The sequence below is a fragment of the Orcinus orca genome, chromosome 5 (assembly GCF_937001465.1).
Source record: "Orcinus orca chromosome 5, mOrcOrc1.1, whole genome shotgun sequence".
Taxonomy (NCBI): domain Eukaryota; kingdom Metazoa; phylum Chordata; class Mammalia; order Artiodactyla; family Delphinidae; genus Orcinus; species Orcinus orca.
The window spans coordinates 130,290,745-130,305,711 of record NC_064563.1 but is presented as its reverse complement, the minus strand read 5'-3'; the positions used below and the strand labels follow the sequence as shown (position 1 = coordinate 130,305,711).

General features: G+C 38.4%; 1 protein-coding gene across 4 annotated transcripts in view; it reads right to left on the bottom strand.

The window, feature by feature from the left end:
- Positions 1-14,967, bottom strand: part of JAM2 (junctional adhesion molecule 2) — a 67,738-nt gene that overhangs the window by 10,533 nt on the left and 42,238 nt on the right. For 3 of the 4 annotated variants that reach the window (XM_004264469.3, XM_049710384.1, XM_033418089.2), the window contains exons 3-6: positions 10,639-10,746; positions 9,060-9,212; positions 5,901-6,103; positions 1,915-2,014 (exon numbers count right to left, since the gene is read on the bottom strand). In XM_004264469.3, coding sequence (XP_004264517.1) covers positions 1,915-2,014; positions 5,901-6,103; positions 9,060-9,212; positions 10,639-10,746 — 564 coding nt within the window. The remainder of the gene's footprint in view (positions 1-1,914; positions 2,015-5,900; positions 6,104-9,059; positions 9,213-10,638; positions 10,747-14,967) is intronic. The other variant, XM_049710385.1, reaches the window with a different exon arrangement.

Here is a 14,967-nt window from a genome sequence, read left to right as displayed (position 1 = left end):
GGAGGGTATCATTATTCTAAAATAAAAGGAAAGGAACCAAATGCTAAGTGTGAGCAGAATTTTCTGGAGTTGTACAATAAAGCAGCCTGGGAATAATCAGCAAACCCATGATTTACTTTCTTTCTGTACTTCAGAAAGAATTTATTTAGAACAGTAAACAGATCTGGTTTTGGTTACAAGTTGTTGGTGATACTTCACAAAGAAAACTGGAAATGAGGCTTCATGAATTATGTATTTCCAAAGATCTGAATTCCAAACCAAGGATGTAAAACATCGAGGATCAATGGATGAGCTTTAAACAAAGCAATTCTAACTTTTAAGTCAACTTATACCAGAAAGAATAGATATGTGGAAATCATGTTCAAATTAAAGTGATACTACTAGCAAAACACAGAAATCTAAAGTTTGTTATGTATTTATTCACTGCATGCTAGGAAAAATTTAACTAGTATGTCAAAACCATGACTTCACCTATATTATTTCTTAAGATAAAACTAAATTAGGCACTGAAATTAAACATGATCATTTAAAGAAAAAATAAAATGTGATAGTGAATTTTCTAATAACTCCAAAGCGGCATTGAGAGGGATATTTTCTGATAATTTAAGCAAATGCTTATGTTTGACTTTAAATGTCAACACTTGAGTGGGTTGGGTAGATAATATGTGTCCCCGAATTTAAAAAAAAACCCTGAAATTCAAACTTACTTGTGGAAATTAGAGTATACTATTGAATATCTTATACTTTAGGATATCCTGAAGTCTAATAAGATTATATTTTCTTTAAAATATCATGCTAAGAGTTAACTGTACACAGACAATATAAATTACTGCCCACGTACCTGCATAGCTCAAGACGTGTTGAAAAAATGAATTTCTGACCCCACAAAGCTGAGGACAAGCTCCTGAAACCTAGGGTGCAGCCCCCTCCAGAGTGACCTTTAACCCCTCGGATGCCATCTCCAGCTCATCTCTCTCTATTACACAACCATTTTCAAAACACAGCTTTCATACAAGAATGAGTTTAACCAAATTGTTAAAAGTAAAATGAAAAACAATGTTTGCTCTGAAACTCATGTAATCTGAAAAGATAATTGAGCCTGAATTTTATTCAACTCTAAGACATTTATTTTGTGAATATAATATATGGCAGCTATGTTTTATAGCAAACTAGATCCATAACTATATTCAACATGTCTTGGGAGTTCCCTGGTGGCCTAGGACTCTGCGCTTTCACTACTGTGGCCCGGGTTCAGCTCCTGGTTGGGGAATTGAGATCCTGCAAGCCGCGCAGCATGGCCAAAAAAAAAAAGTCTTTTTGGACAGCCTACTCTGCAATAAGTATAAACATACTATTTCAGGGGTTTGAAACAAATTACCAACAATTAAAATAGCCAGTACCTATATAGTGCTAAAAATACACCAGTGCCATTCTAACACTTTTGAATATTAATTATTTTAATCTTCCTAACAACTCTATGAGGACAGTGTATTATAACTTCAATTTTGGGGAGACTGAGGCATGGAGGTTAATTAACTTGCTGAAGAGCCCATAGTTAATAAGTGGCAGAGCTGGAATTTGAACCCCCATTCTGAATTCTTGACTCTGAGCAACTTACAGGACTCTTAGCTTTTGTTTCAAAGAGGATTGCTCAGATGAGCATATTTTAAAATTAATTATTGGAAAAATTCAAAAATCTATAAAATACAATGATAAATATTCCTGTCTTGCTTGGAAGCTGGATTAAAACAGCATCTTTGCTTTTTGTAATATTATGTCAAACTGATTTTAAACATTCCCTTCCATTTATACTTCAAATCACTCAGCTCTTACTTACTCCTTGCTCCTTCCACCCCCAAATATTTGCACATACTAATTTTAAACCATTTGTTCCTCCCAATATTTTGTGCTTACCTACTTGCATTCGTTTCCCAGGACACCTGCTATGTCCAACAGAATTACGGGCTTCGCAGGAATATTCTCCACTGTCCAGTTTTGAAACAGTATTAAATTGCTATTTGTAGAAGAAAAAAATACATATTTACTTAAGCAATAAATCTATCAGTAGACTCCCAAAAGAACTGTGTTCCTTAAATTTATCATTAAGTCGGTCTTTCCTTTTCAGTGACTTAGGACTTTATACATTTTTTTTAAAATTTTACTTTATTTTTGGCTGCAGTGGGGTCTTCGTTACTGCACGCAGGCTTTCTCTAGTTGAGGCAAGCGGGAGCTACTCTTCTCTGCAGTGCGCAGGCTTCTCATTGCGGTGGCTTCTCTTGTTGCAGAGCATGGGCTCTAGTCGAGTGGGCTCAGTAGCTGTGGCTCGCGGGCTCTAGAGCGCAGGCTCACTAGTTGTGGTGCACGGGCTTCGTTGCTCTGCGGCACGTGGGATCTTCCCGGACCAGGGATCAAACCCATGACCCCTGAACTGGCAGGCAGATTCCCAACCACTGTGCCACAGGGAAGTCCCTAGGACTTTATATCTTTACAGTGAATTCAGAAATCTGCCATGTCTTCAAGGAGTAATTAGCTAGGCCTCTGTTTAATTTGACAGAGAAAGAATTAAATATATACAGGAAGTGTCTTTTTTAGTGTGTGATACTGAAAAAGTAGTACAGTTAGGAAGACAGTGGGCATTTTTAAAAGTTTACAGCACATAGTAGTATTAACTATTGTAGGTAGTTCTAAGTCCTAGGAAACACCATTTATAAATAAAGGCCTCCTTGGCCTTAAAGGCAGTTTTCTAAGTCACAGTGAGTTCACTGCAGCAGCAAACAATGAACACTTCCTCTAAAGAGCCAGAGTTACTACCAGGAAGTAGCATAGGGCCTAGGAAAGCCTTAATGTCATTTATAGGATTACAACTTCTATCAGTTGTAGAATTTGTGAAAATTATGAAAAGATAAAGTCCAACCAACCCTTGTTCTGTCTACTCTGTGCCAAAGCAACTGAAAGGCAAGACTTTGATGTAACAGGCTTCATAGTAGTTTAGCACCTCGGAGAGTTTCAGGAAGGAAGGAAGGAAAGAGGGAAGGAAGGAAGGAAAGAAAGAAGGAAGGGAGGCAGGCAGGTAGACAGGAGGAAAGAAACAATGGGTAGATAGATGGATAGAAGGAGAGAAGTTCGTTAGGTAGTTAGTAGGAGGGAGGGAATTCAGTGTGTTCTGGACACCTTCAAGAATCCTGCCAGGACCTAAGGAGGGTGAGAGGGGTGCTCAGACCCATTCTTTCAGTATCCTCCTGTCACACCCTCAGTACCACAGTGGTCACTGCTGACTGCGTCCAAGGGGGCCATGAACCTCTAAGGAGCACTTCCTTATTGTCTTGTATCCTCATGTAATATATGTGCCTAAAAACAGCCAGGGTTTTGATCTATTTACGGCCTTTTCCTCTCTTTTCCCTACCCACTACCCACATACCTCTTCTTTCTGTATCCTTCAACATGGTGCAATAGAAAGCATTCCCTTGTGTATTCTCACTTTATGGAATCATCAGTCCCAAGAGCCAGACTCCTTTAAAGATATTCACCATGAGCTCAAAGCCAAGGTTATGTATAAACAAAAGTTAGACTAAAACCGAAAATGATCTTCCAGGATATTATAACTGGTGATTAAAAGGAAGCCGTTGTCTTCCATACACTGGAGTCTTTGTTTTGCTCATTTTTCAGAAAATAACCCATGCTGGTTCTGCCCTGGTGCACCCCTTTGACATCACAGATATTTCAAGGGTTGAGCTGAGGAAAGTGAATCTATATCTTTTCAGACTTGGCTTGGGGCTTTTCATCACCTGCTCTGAGAAAACACAAATTTGTAAAGTAAATATAGCCAAGTATGACCGCAGGTTTTCTACCCAATTTCTCAGTGTAAAATCACTTGGACCTGCTGACTGAGCCTGCTGATGCTGAAAGGGCCAGAGCATCCCTTCCTCAGGGAGTAGCCACATCAATCCACCGATATGTTTATCTTTCAGTCACTTTATCAATATGCTTTATTACTTACCAGAGGATCTAGTTTTTAAATGTTATCATGCACTTGTAGATTGAAGGGATGAAAGGAAATATTATACCTCCTCTAAAAATTTATTAAAATTTTTATTACCACGCCTTTAAGATTCTTTTGATAGTGGTTGTGATAGTGATTCTGCCTTGCTGGAAATGCAGCATTTTTAAACTGACATATTACTTTGAATCAAAAGAAAAAGCTTCAAATTTAATTGTCTTTTTTTTACTCCCACCTCTACCCTAAAAAGTCAGAGTCAAAAACAGTAAAAATACTTTTATTTGTAAATGTCATTAACTTTAAAGATCTTATTTACAGATTTCCAACAGGATTCCTTAGAAAGGCTTTTCAATCGATCAGACAATCTGGACTAAATCTAAAGTAATAGATACTCAAGTCACAAAGTCAATTGTTGACGAGCTAGTCATGGAAGAGTTTAATGACACAGACATCCTATCATAGGTTGGCAAGAGTCACTATTCTCACAAGGCTGGTACTGAGGTCAGGGCATCCCCAAGAGAGTTTTCTATTTAAAAAATTTTTTTTATTAAAGTATAGTTGATTTACAACGTTGTGTTTGTTTCTGGTGGTGTTATACATACATGTATATCTCTATTCTTTTTCAGAATCTTTTCCCTTATGGTTGATTACAAGATATGGAATATAGTTCCCTGCACTATACGGTAGGACCTTCTTGTTTACCTTTTTTTAAAAATATTTATTTATTTATTAATTTTTGGCTGCGTTGGGTCTTCATTGCTGCGCGCAGGCTTTCTCTGGTTGTGGTGAGCGGGGGCTACTCTTCGTTGCGGTGCACGGGCTTCTCATTGTGGTGGCTTCTCTTGCTGTGGAGCACTGGCTCTAGGCATGCAGGCTTCAGTAGTTGCGGCACGTGGGCTTCAGTAGTTGTGGCTTGCGGGCTCTAGAGTACAGGCTCAGTAGTTGCGGTGCATGGGCTTAGTTGCTCTGCAGCATGTGGCATCTTCCTGGACCAGGGCTCGAACCCGTGTCTCCTGCACTGGCAAGCGGATTCTTACCCACTGCGCCACCAGGGAAGCCCTGTATCACATTTTAGATTCCACAGATAAGTGATGTCATATGATATTTGTCTTTCTCTGTCTGACATACTTCACTTATTATGATGATCTCTAGGTCCATCCAAGTTGCTGCAAATGGCATTATTTCATTCTTTTATATATAAATATAAAAGAATGAAATATATGTGATATATATGTGTGTGTGTATATATGTGTGTATGTATGTATGTGTATATATATATATATATATATATATATATATACAGCACATCTTTTTTATCCTTTCATCTGTCAATGGACATTTTGGTTGCTTCTATGTCTTGGTTATTGTAAACAGTGCTGCTATGAACACTGAGGTGCATGTATCTTTTCAAATTAGTTTTCTCTGGATATATGCCCAGGAGTGGGACTGCAGGATCATATGGTAGTTCTATTTTTAGTTTTTTAAGGAACCTCCATACTGTTTTCCATAGTGGCTGCATCAGTTTACATTCCCACCAACAGTGTAGGAGGGTCCCCTTCCCAAGGGAGTTTTCATGCATTTCCCTGGTATTATAAATACAAGACTGCACCTAGTACCTTTCCAGGCCTGATCCATCATCATGACTCCATCTTGGCCTGCGTCAGGCCCCTGGTGCAGACCTTTTTGTGTCCAACTCCCTAGTTCTCTGTTTTGTCTTCTCCTCTCCTGTGGCAGCCTTTTCCATCACTTCTCTGTATGAGTGCCGCCATCTTTCCTGCTATCCTTTCCTCTCTCTACTTAACCAGCAATGGTATCAGCCCTCTACTCTACATTATTTTAGTTCTAATATTTTTTTTTTCCAAATGCAAGACAGTTATTAGGCCAATGCTTGAAATGACCTTACCAGAGTTCCAGATTTTGTATTCATTGTGTATGAGCTGTTGGCACTTGGGGAGCCAAGTTTTGGATTCTCTAGCAAACGGATGCCATCCTTAAACCACGTGTATTCAGGAGCCGGGTTGCCTTCTTTGTCTTGACATCGCAACTCCACCACAGTTCCACGCAGTGCAGAACTGGGTACTTCACATGATGGAACTGCCGGAGCCACTGGAGGATGGAAGTCAAATGGCATTGGTTATTTACAAGCTAAATGAGGATTTTAACAGCCAGCTAAAGATGGATTTATTGGACACCTGTGACAGAGACTGGCTACTTGTTCAAGAGACCCACTTCCTTTCCTCACAGGCACACAGCTAGACCACATTTGTCAGCCCCCTTGTAGCCGGATGGGATCACATGCATGAGTTCTGACCAATGGAATCTGGGGAAAAGTCATATATGCTATTCCCATGCCTGATCCATAAAACCTTCCTGTATGATTCTCCATCCATTCCCTCCCCCTCCCACTACCAAGGAGGTGTCAATACCCATGGTGACCTCAGAAAGCTATGTATCAAAGATGTCATGCTTACATTAGCTTGGGTCCCTACTGATTTCATTAAGTAGGGCAATATAGTTCCACCACTCCTATCTCTGTCTCCAATTATTTAGACTTTACTTACATAAGAAAGAAACTTCTATTATGTAAGCCACTCACTGAGAGTTCAGGGCTTGCCTGTTACACTTGCAAACACTACATTAGCTACTACAACAGCTATTCTTTTCTAGATAAACAATCTCTACTTCTCCCCTCATCAATGATTTTAATGTATTATTATCAACTATATTCCAACAAAGTCAAACCTGAGTATATTTTCAGGATCAGTACTCAAACTAAAATCCCATTCAGGCCAAGACAGAGAATACCTGAATTAAGGTTATTCTGGTCCCAGGGATTTGTAAAGTAAACCAGACTTTACTTAAATCCAGGAAAACCCAGAACTGTCTGTGTAGGCAGAGTTCTAACACGGTCCCCCCAATTCCCCGGCCCTGGTGTATGTACACGTTCTCTCAGTTATTCAATCAAACACAAATGTAGGTACTACTCTGAAGGGATTTTAGAGGTGTAATTAAGGTCCCAAATCTCTTGTCTTTAAGGTAGGGGAGATTATTTAGATGGGTCTGCCCTAATGACATGACCTCTTTTTTTTTTAAATATTTTATTTATTTATTTATTTAGGCTGCACCGGGTCTTGTGGCATGCAGGATCTTCGTTGTGGCCTGCGGACTTCTTAGTTGCGGGCATGCATGCAGTATCTGGTTCACCGACCAGGGATCAAACCCATGCCCCCTGCATTGGAAGTGTCGAGTCTTACCCACTGGACCACCAGGGAAGTCCCCACATGACCTCTTTAAAAGTAGTTTTCTCTGGCCGGTCACAGAAGGGAAATTCAGAGATTCAAAACACAAGAAGGATTCAACATGCTTTTGTTGGGTTGTAGATAGAGAGGCCCCATGGCAAGGAATGTGGTGGCTCTGGGAACTGAGCGTGGCCTCCAGCTGGTAGCCAGCATGGAAAGGGGACCTCAGTTCTACAACCGTAAGGAACTGAAATCTGCCAACAAGAATAAATAAGCTTGACGGCAGATTTGCTTCCAGAGCCTCCAGTCAATAATTGAGCCCAGCTGACTCCTCGATCTCAGCCTTGTGATATCCTGGGCAGAGAACCCAGCCACATTTTGCTGAGCTTCTGATCTACAGAACTGTGAGCTAATAAATGGGTGGTTGTTTTAAGCTGCTAAGTTTGTGATCATTTGGTATGTAGCAGAAGACTAATACACCAGCTGAATCTCCTGCAAGGTTTTCTGAATGAAATTTCTTCTATAACAGTAAGTACATCATTAGAATTTCAGAAAGAGCCTGGACTATGTAGAAAAAGGAAGAGGAGTCGTTTTATTCTCTTTGCTTAGTAGTTTATAGTAACATCTATGGAGAAGAACTGATCATTTCCTCCACCAGTTGTCATCATGGGCAGTTACTATCTATCAGTGAGTCTTAGAGTAACTAAATATATTGGCTTTGAAGTTAACCCCATCTGGATCCAAATCCTGGCCCAGATACTTACTAGCTCTGCAGCCTTAGGAAAATCACTTAGCATCTATCTCCTCATCTGTAAAAATCAGGTTGTCAGTGAAGATTAAGTAAAATTACACATGTGAAAGAGCCTAATGCATACTAGCTGCATAATAAATGCTAATTTCCTTTCTTTACCAAAATAACTTCTATACTTCCCCAGCCTACATTTAAAAAAAAATTATTTTATTGAAGTATAGTTGATTTATAATGTTGTGTTAATTTCTGCTGTACAGCAAAGTGATTCAGTTATACATATATATACATTGGTTTTCATATTCTTTTCCATTATGGTTTTATCACAGGATATTGAATATAGCTCCCTGTGCTATACAGTAGGACTTTGTTGTTTATTCATTCTATATATATAGTAGCTTGCATCTGCTAATTCCAATACTTTTTTTGTTTTATTGCTTTTCTGTCATCTCATTTGAGACTTTTTTTTTTTTTTTGCAGTATGCGGGCCTCTCACCGCTGTGGCCTCTCCCGTTGCGGAGCACAGACTCCGGACACGCAGGCTCAGCGGCCATGGCTCACGGGCCCAGCCGCTCCGCGGCATGTGGTATCCTCCCGGACTGGGGCACGAACCCGTTTCCCCTGCATCGGCAGGCGGACTCTCAACCACTGCGCCACCAGGGAAGCCCAGAGACTATTTTATATGGTAAGAGAATTACTACCTATGCTGAAAATGACTGAAAAATAAACTCTTGATAAAGCAGAAACTAACACACCATTGTAAAGCAATTATACTCCAATAAAGATGTTAAAAAATAAACTCTTGGGGAAAATGCTTCTATGTACAGTGGAGGACAATTAAGGTTTACCTGAATCTTAATTGAAAAGAGATTTTGTCATAATAAGTTAGTAACATTAACATTTAAGCAGCCAACGAGGTGAAAAGGAGTAATAGCCAAGATTTTGCAGGAACAGCGGTGCTGGTGGTCCACCTTTATAACTTCACTCGCTGGGGCCCTGAGTTGCCTCATTGCTCCAGGGTTGGATGATGGGGATGAGGGTGGGAACAGTAATCACACAGATACAAGCACATCACCTAATACTTCTAGAGTGAGTGTATCCTCTTCCAGGTTTTGACCTTGTTCAGATGGGGCACTAACTTCACAACGATATTTCCCGGCATCATTTCTCGTAACATTTTTGATCCGTATGCTGAAATCTATCATCTCAGCTCGATCTTTAAAATCTCCTTTTAGAAAAAGAGGACAATGATGTTAATAATGATATAATCATTTTCTAATACTACCTTTCTCTAGTCACTTCATTCAGTAACCACTGCATTTATTTTCCTATTAATAAACTCAATTTAAAAATTTTAAAATTGTATATGAGTGCTGCTCTTTCAAACTTCTATTTCTTTTTTAGAACGTCATACTGTTCACAAAAGAACACTCAGTTCCATATTCCCATATTTTATTTGAAAGAATTCAACCCTCATTCCTGCCTCATCCCCTTTCTAGTATGCTAGAATAAATAGATTCACATCTTCAAAAGATACTGGAGAGCCTAGTTTAACTAGCTGGAACAGTAACTTTATGTGTGGTGGCTTGCATGATACTGTCACAAAAAAGAAGGTGAGGGGGTCTTTAAAAACATTCTTTGGATTAGTTTTTGATAGTAATTTGTGCGGAATTAAAATAGTGTTTTGTATCACATTAGATTAGCATTACAGAAAATTCAAGTAAAGACAGCTGTGCTATTAGGCCTCTGCTGCCCGTAATCCTATCTTAACAGGTAAGAACCACAGGGATATTTTAAATTTTCTATGAACTTTAAACATTTGTTCACTTGTTTAATTCTTTAAAATTAAAGTAAAACATATTTTAAAATAATAACCTGTTTATTATACTTAAGTTATATTTCCAACTTTTTAAATAATTATAATGGAAAATTTTAAGCATGCACAAAATTAGAGAGTATAGTAAAATGAACCTCAACAAACCATCACCCAACTGTAATTTTAATCAATGCTACGCCTGTCTTACTACATCTGCACCTTTAACCACTGGATTATTTTGAACTAAATCACAGACACCATTGCATTTTATCTATCATTACCAATACTTTAAATTAAAAGTTCACTATATATTCAACAAGAACGATAGGGAGTATAAAGAAATGTATAACAATAAAAAATGTAAAAAAGAAAGCACTGGATAAGGGTAGCTGTATTTACCTTCCCCTAAGTCTTAACTCCCTAAACTTCTCAGTGATGGCCTTGCTTTCTCAATGGTGATATGGAAATAGGGTAAAGTTACTACAATTGAGCAGTGACCCTCCATCCCAACCCCACACCATCTTTTCTTCCTTTCCCGCAAGAGTTTAATCTACTGGGCCAGCAAGAACAATTGCATCTTACATCCTCTAGAAGTGAAGTGAGAAATGAGGGGTCCAGGGCCTCCATGGAGTTCATGCATGGAGGTGAACTTCTTCTGTTCCCTGTCCTCTGTTTTTGTGGTTGTTGTGTTTTGGGTCTCAGTCTCTATTGGTTTCATCTCACACTTACAGAAACACATTCTCAGTCATCAGCCATGTCCTGCCCTCATTGGTTAATTAAAGGACCTGGGGTATTTGGTGCTCTCTTGCTCTCACCTTATCGAGTCCCAGCATCTTACCTTGAAGAGCCTGTTGATAGTAGACAAAGGAGACACTGCGCCCCAGTTTCTTCCACTCCAATCTGGAGGAAATGGTCTTCTTTGGGTATTTACAGGCTAAAATAACCTCTAGGAACATAAATAAAAATACTTTTTAAAAAATTGTCCCTCTGAAATAATATTTTACTTAATAAATTTTTAACATCCTTAAATTATTATTTTATCCATTCATTCATTTATTTATTCATAAATTTCCTCAACAGGTTGGCTTAATTCAAAGATGAATTGAAAGCATTATGATTATTTCGCAAAATAATTTTGTGACACTATGCTACTTTCCCTAGTTCTTGAGCTTCAGTTATCATCTGTAAAATAAGATAGTATCTCATAGAGTTGTTGAGTCTTCATATACAATAATATATGCAAAGCACACATGCCTGGACATAGTAAGTCTTTAAAAATGGCAGCTATGATTAATTATTTATCTTTTTCTTCCCCATCTCAGTCTTCAAGGAGTTTACAGTCTGGTAGAAGAGACAAATAAGACAGTGTAATTTCAGTCCAAGGTGATGAGTGCCAGGATGGAGGTAAATAGTGGATGCTTCACACCTACTGCCTAAGAAAGGCACTTAGCCCAGCCCAGGCCATGCTATGGAACCCCAAATGGTCCCTCAACACGCTACATGCTCACTCAGATCCCTTTTTTGATAACCTTCTCTGAAAATACATTAATACACACCCAATATGGTCTCCTAATAAATCATTGACTCCCACCCCTCACCTCAATCCAGAAAAATTATTCAAAGATTTCATCTTGGCATCAGGTTTAACCGCCTCAATGTAGCTCACTAAGGTTACTTTACCACGGGCAATTTACTGCAGTTATGTCATTAAAGAATTCCTGGAACTACCCAAGGAGCCCCCTCCTTTAACTGTCCACACAAGATGACGGACGGAAGAAAAACCCAGGGCTTGCCTGCCAACTACTTCAAGTTGCCAAATGGAAATATCTAGTTCTAACTTTTTTTTTTTTTTTGCGGTACGCGGGCCTCTCTCTGTTGTGGCCTCTCCCGTTGCGGAGCACAGGCTCTGGACGCGCAGGCTCAGCGGCCATGGCTCACGGGCCCAGCTGCTCTGCAGCATGTGGGATCTTCCCGGACTGGGGCACGAACCCGTGTCCCCTGCATCGGCAGGCGGACTCTCAACCACTGCGCCACCAGGGAAGCCCTAGTTCTAACTATTTTTAAAGTATGTTTCAGCCAGCTCTCTGGAGTGTCAACTTCATATTTTTTTTAAGTTTTTATTTTATATTGGAATATAGTTGATTTACAATGTTGTGTTAGTTTCAGGTGTACTGCAAAGTGATTCAGGTATACATGTACATATATCCATTATTTTTCAGATTCTTTTCCCATATAGGTTATTACAGAGTACAGGGCAGAGTTCCCTCAACTTCATATTTCTGAAACTTTTTTTCCTCCACAATGCATACAGTTTGACCTAAAAAACACAGTATCTTTGACTAGAAGAGAAACTATGTTAAAATCCTTCTCATACCTCTGATTTTGATGTTAAGCAGACTTAATGCCGTTAAAAAAAAATAATTCAGGATATTACATGACATGGTAGATTAGAAAGCAATACTTATAATATTTATCCCAGGTTTTATTAAAAGTATACACATAGATATGGACAAAAAGCCTGTATGAATATGTATGAAAATATTAACCCAGTGATGATTTCTGTGTGACAGAATTATGATTTTTCTGTTAAAATGTTGTTTCTAATTTTTTTTTTAGTTTCACACACATTGCTAAAAATATAGAAATAGAATAACAGGTAATGGAAGATAGAAAGTAGGATAGAGAAAAGAAAGACAAGGAAAAATAATCCAAAATTTGTTTTTAAGGATACCTAGGTTTTTTTTTTTTTTTGGATGCCTAGTTTTAAAAGGTTTTATGTTACAAACAGACATCATTTTACAGGCATGTTTACAATTATGCTACACAGACAAATGTGTGCCGAGGGACTTGTCTGAGGAAACATGGCTCTGTTCTGTTGATTAAGGAGAATGGGTGGTGGCCTTCCGGAGTCTTGAGCTCTAGATAGGTTTCCTTCCCGTATTTTGTTGAGTTTCCAGCAATTAAACACACACCCACACTCATTTTTAGCTCACACTCCTAGGTCTTAGGAATAAATTTACACTCAAATAATCATATTGTTTCACATATTTAACTGGACACACACACACACACACACACACACACACTCCTTTTGGTGAATTCTTCCTGATTTCTATACTCATTACTCTATGGAAAACCTCTGCAGAAATTATGTTTAAAATGTAACCAATGGTTTTCTTAAGTGAAGTGACTCCACTCCAGCCTCAATCTCATTGACCATATAAAATGTGGAGAAATGGTCTATGCAATTTGTCCAAAATATATTGAGTATTTACTGTGTGTCCGGCATTGTTCTTGAGCTATAGCAGTGAGCAAAACAAAGATCCCTCCCCTTTGGGATCTTACAATTTGCAGGGGGTCAGACACACAAGAAACATCACGAAGTGAATTATATAGTACGTTAAGAGGTCATGAGTGCTATGAAAATAAGAGTAGATCAGAGTACAGGAAGTTTGGGAATCTGGGGAATGGGGGTGCAGTTTTAAAAAAATAGAGTAGTCAGAGTTCACCTCATTTAGAAGGTGATAATTAACCAAAGACTTAAAAGAGGGAATTTGAATTTTTGAATTTCCTGGAATCTGAATTTCGCCTTGTGGTTCTTTGGGAGTGTTCCAAGCAGGGGAACACCTTGACCTCAAAAACTGTGAGAAACAGTAAATCTACTGAATCATGGGGCCAACATCTGAGGATAAAGAACCAAGTGAACTGAGAAGCTAACTACCATGGACTCTCCTCTCTCTTTTCAGCCCAAATTCAACATTCATGGCCAGCATAATTTTCTGTGTCTAGCCCTCGGCATTATTATGCCATAATATAGTAGTTTAAGGCACAGGCTTTGAAGTTAGACCTCTGCCATAAACCAGATGTGTGATATTGAGCAAATTATTTAACTTTTTTAAAAAAAGATGTGATTGTGTTCACATCTGTAAAATGACAAGAACAACATTACTCATCTTGCAAAGTTGTGGTAAAGATTAAATGAGATAATATATTTACATACTTGGGTGCACATGGTACTCTGTATATAGTCCATGTTCCATAAATGGTTATTATTACTTTTACCCATGAGGCACTTCTCTTACTTGTAGTTGTAAGCTTGCCTTGGCATGGTAGAAATCCATACTTAATACCATCATAAATCTACCCCCAAATTACTCAGATTTGAGCTAAAGTGTTTCCTGTGTTTGAGACAGTAAAGAAAATAATATAGACATAAATCATACTTTCTCAAAGCAAGGCATATTAGAACAGAAAAATGCGCCAAGTTTTTCTATTAAGATGATTATTACATTGCCAAAAATATCTGTTCCAGTTTGGATTGAGAAAAGATAATTCTTTGTTTGGAAAAAGCATTTGTTCAACATGTAGCAAAATAATCACTTTAAGGAATCACACAGCTAGAATCACTGTGAATTTTAATTTTTCTAAGATTCTGTATTGTTGACTCTTGTTTGATTTCATTCTCTGTGCTCAAGTTAAAAATCATCAAAATCTTACATAATGCAAGAAGAGAATGTATACTACCAAAGTAGTTCTGGAGAATTACCATAAATTATTACTTCTGTGGAGAAAAGCATGCTATTAAATTCTGATTTATTTCTCTCAGGGTTGTGCTCTCTGCATAAGGCTGCTCATGTAACTTACAAGCCTGGCAGAGCAGCGCTCGCTTTACTCTCATTCTGCTTTTGGCATCACTATGGGAGGTGATACAGAAAAGCAGTACTGAAAAGAAGGAATTAATTAATTCATAATTGTTTGAAATCATAGAGACAAGAGACAAAAAACTGAATGAATTGGGGGGAACACACATATACACAAATCATAAAATATTTTAGTACAACTCAACAACAAAAAAACAAACAACCCAATCAAAAAATAGGCAGAAGACCTAAATACACACTTCTCCAAAGAAGACATACAGATGGCCAAGAGGCACATGAAAGATGCTCAATATTGTTAATCATTAGAGAAATGCAAATCAGAACTACAATGAGGTATCACCTCACACTGATCAGAATGACCATCATTAAAATGTCTACAAATAACAAATGCTGGAGAGGGTGTGGAGAAAAGGGAACCCTCTTGCACTGTTGGTGGGAATGTAAGCTCGTGCAGCCATTACAGAAAGCAGTATGGAGGTCCCTCAGAAAACTAAAAATAGAATTAC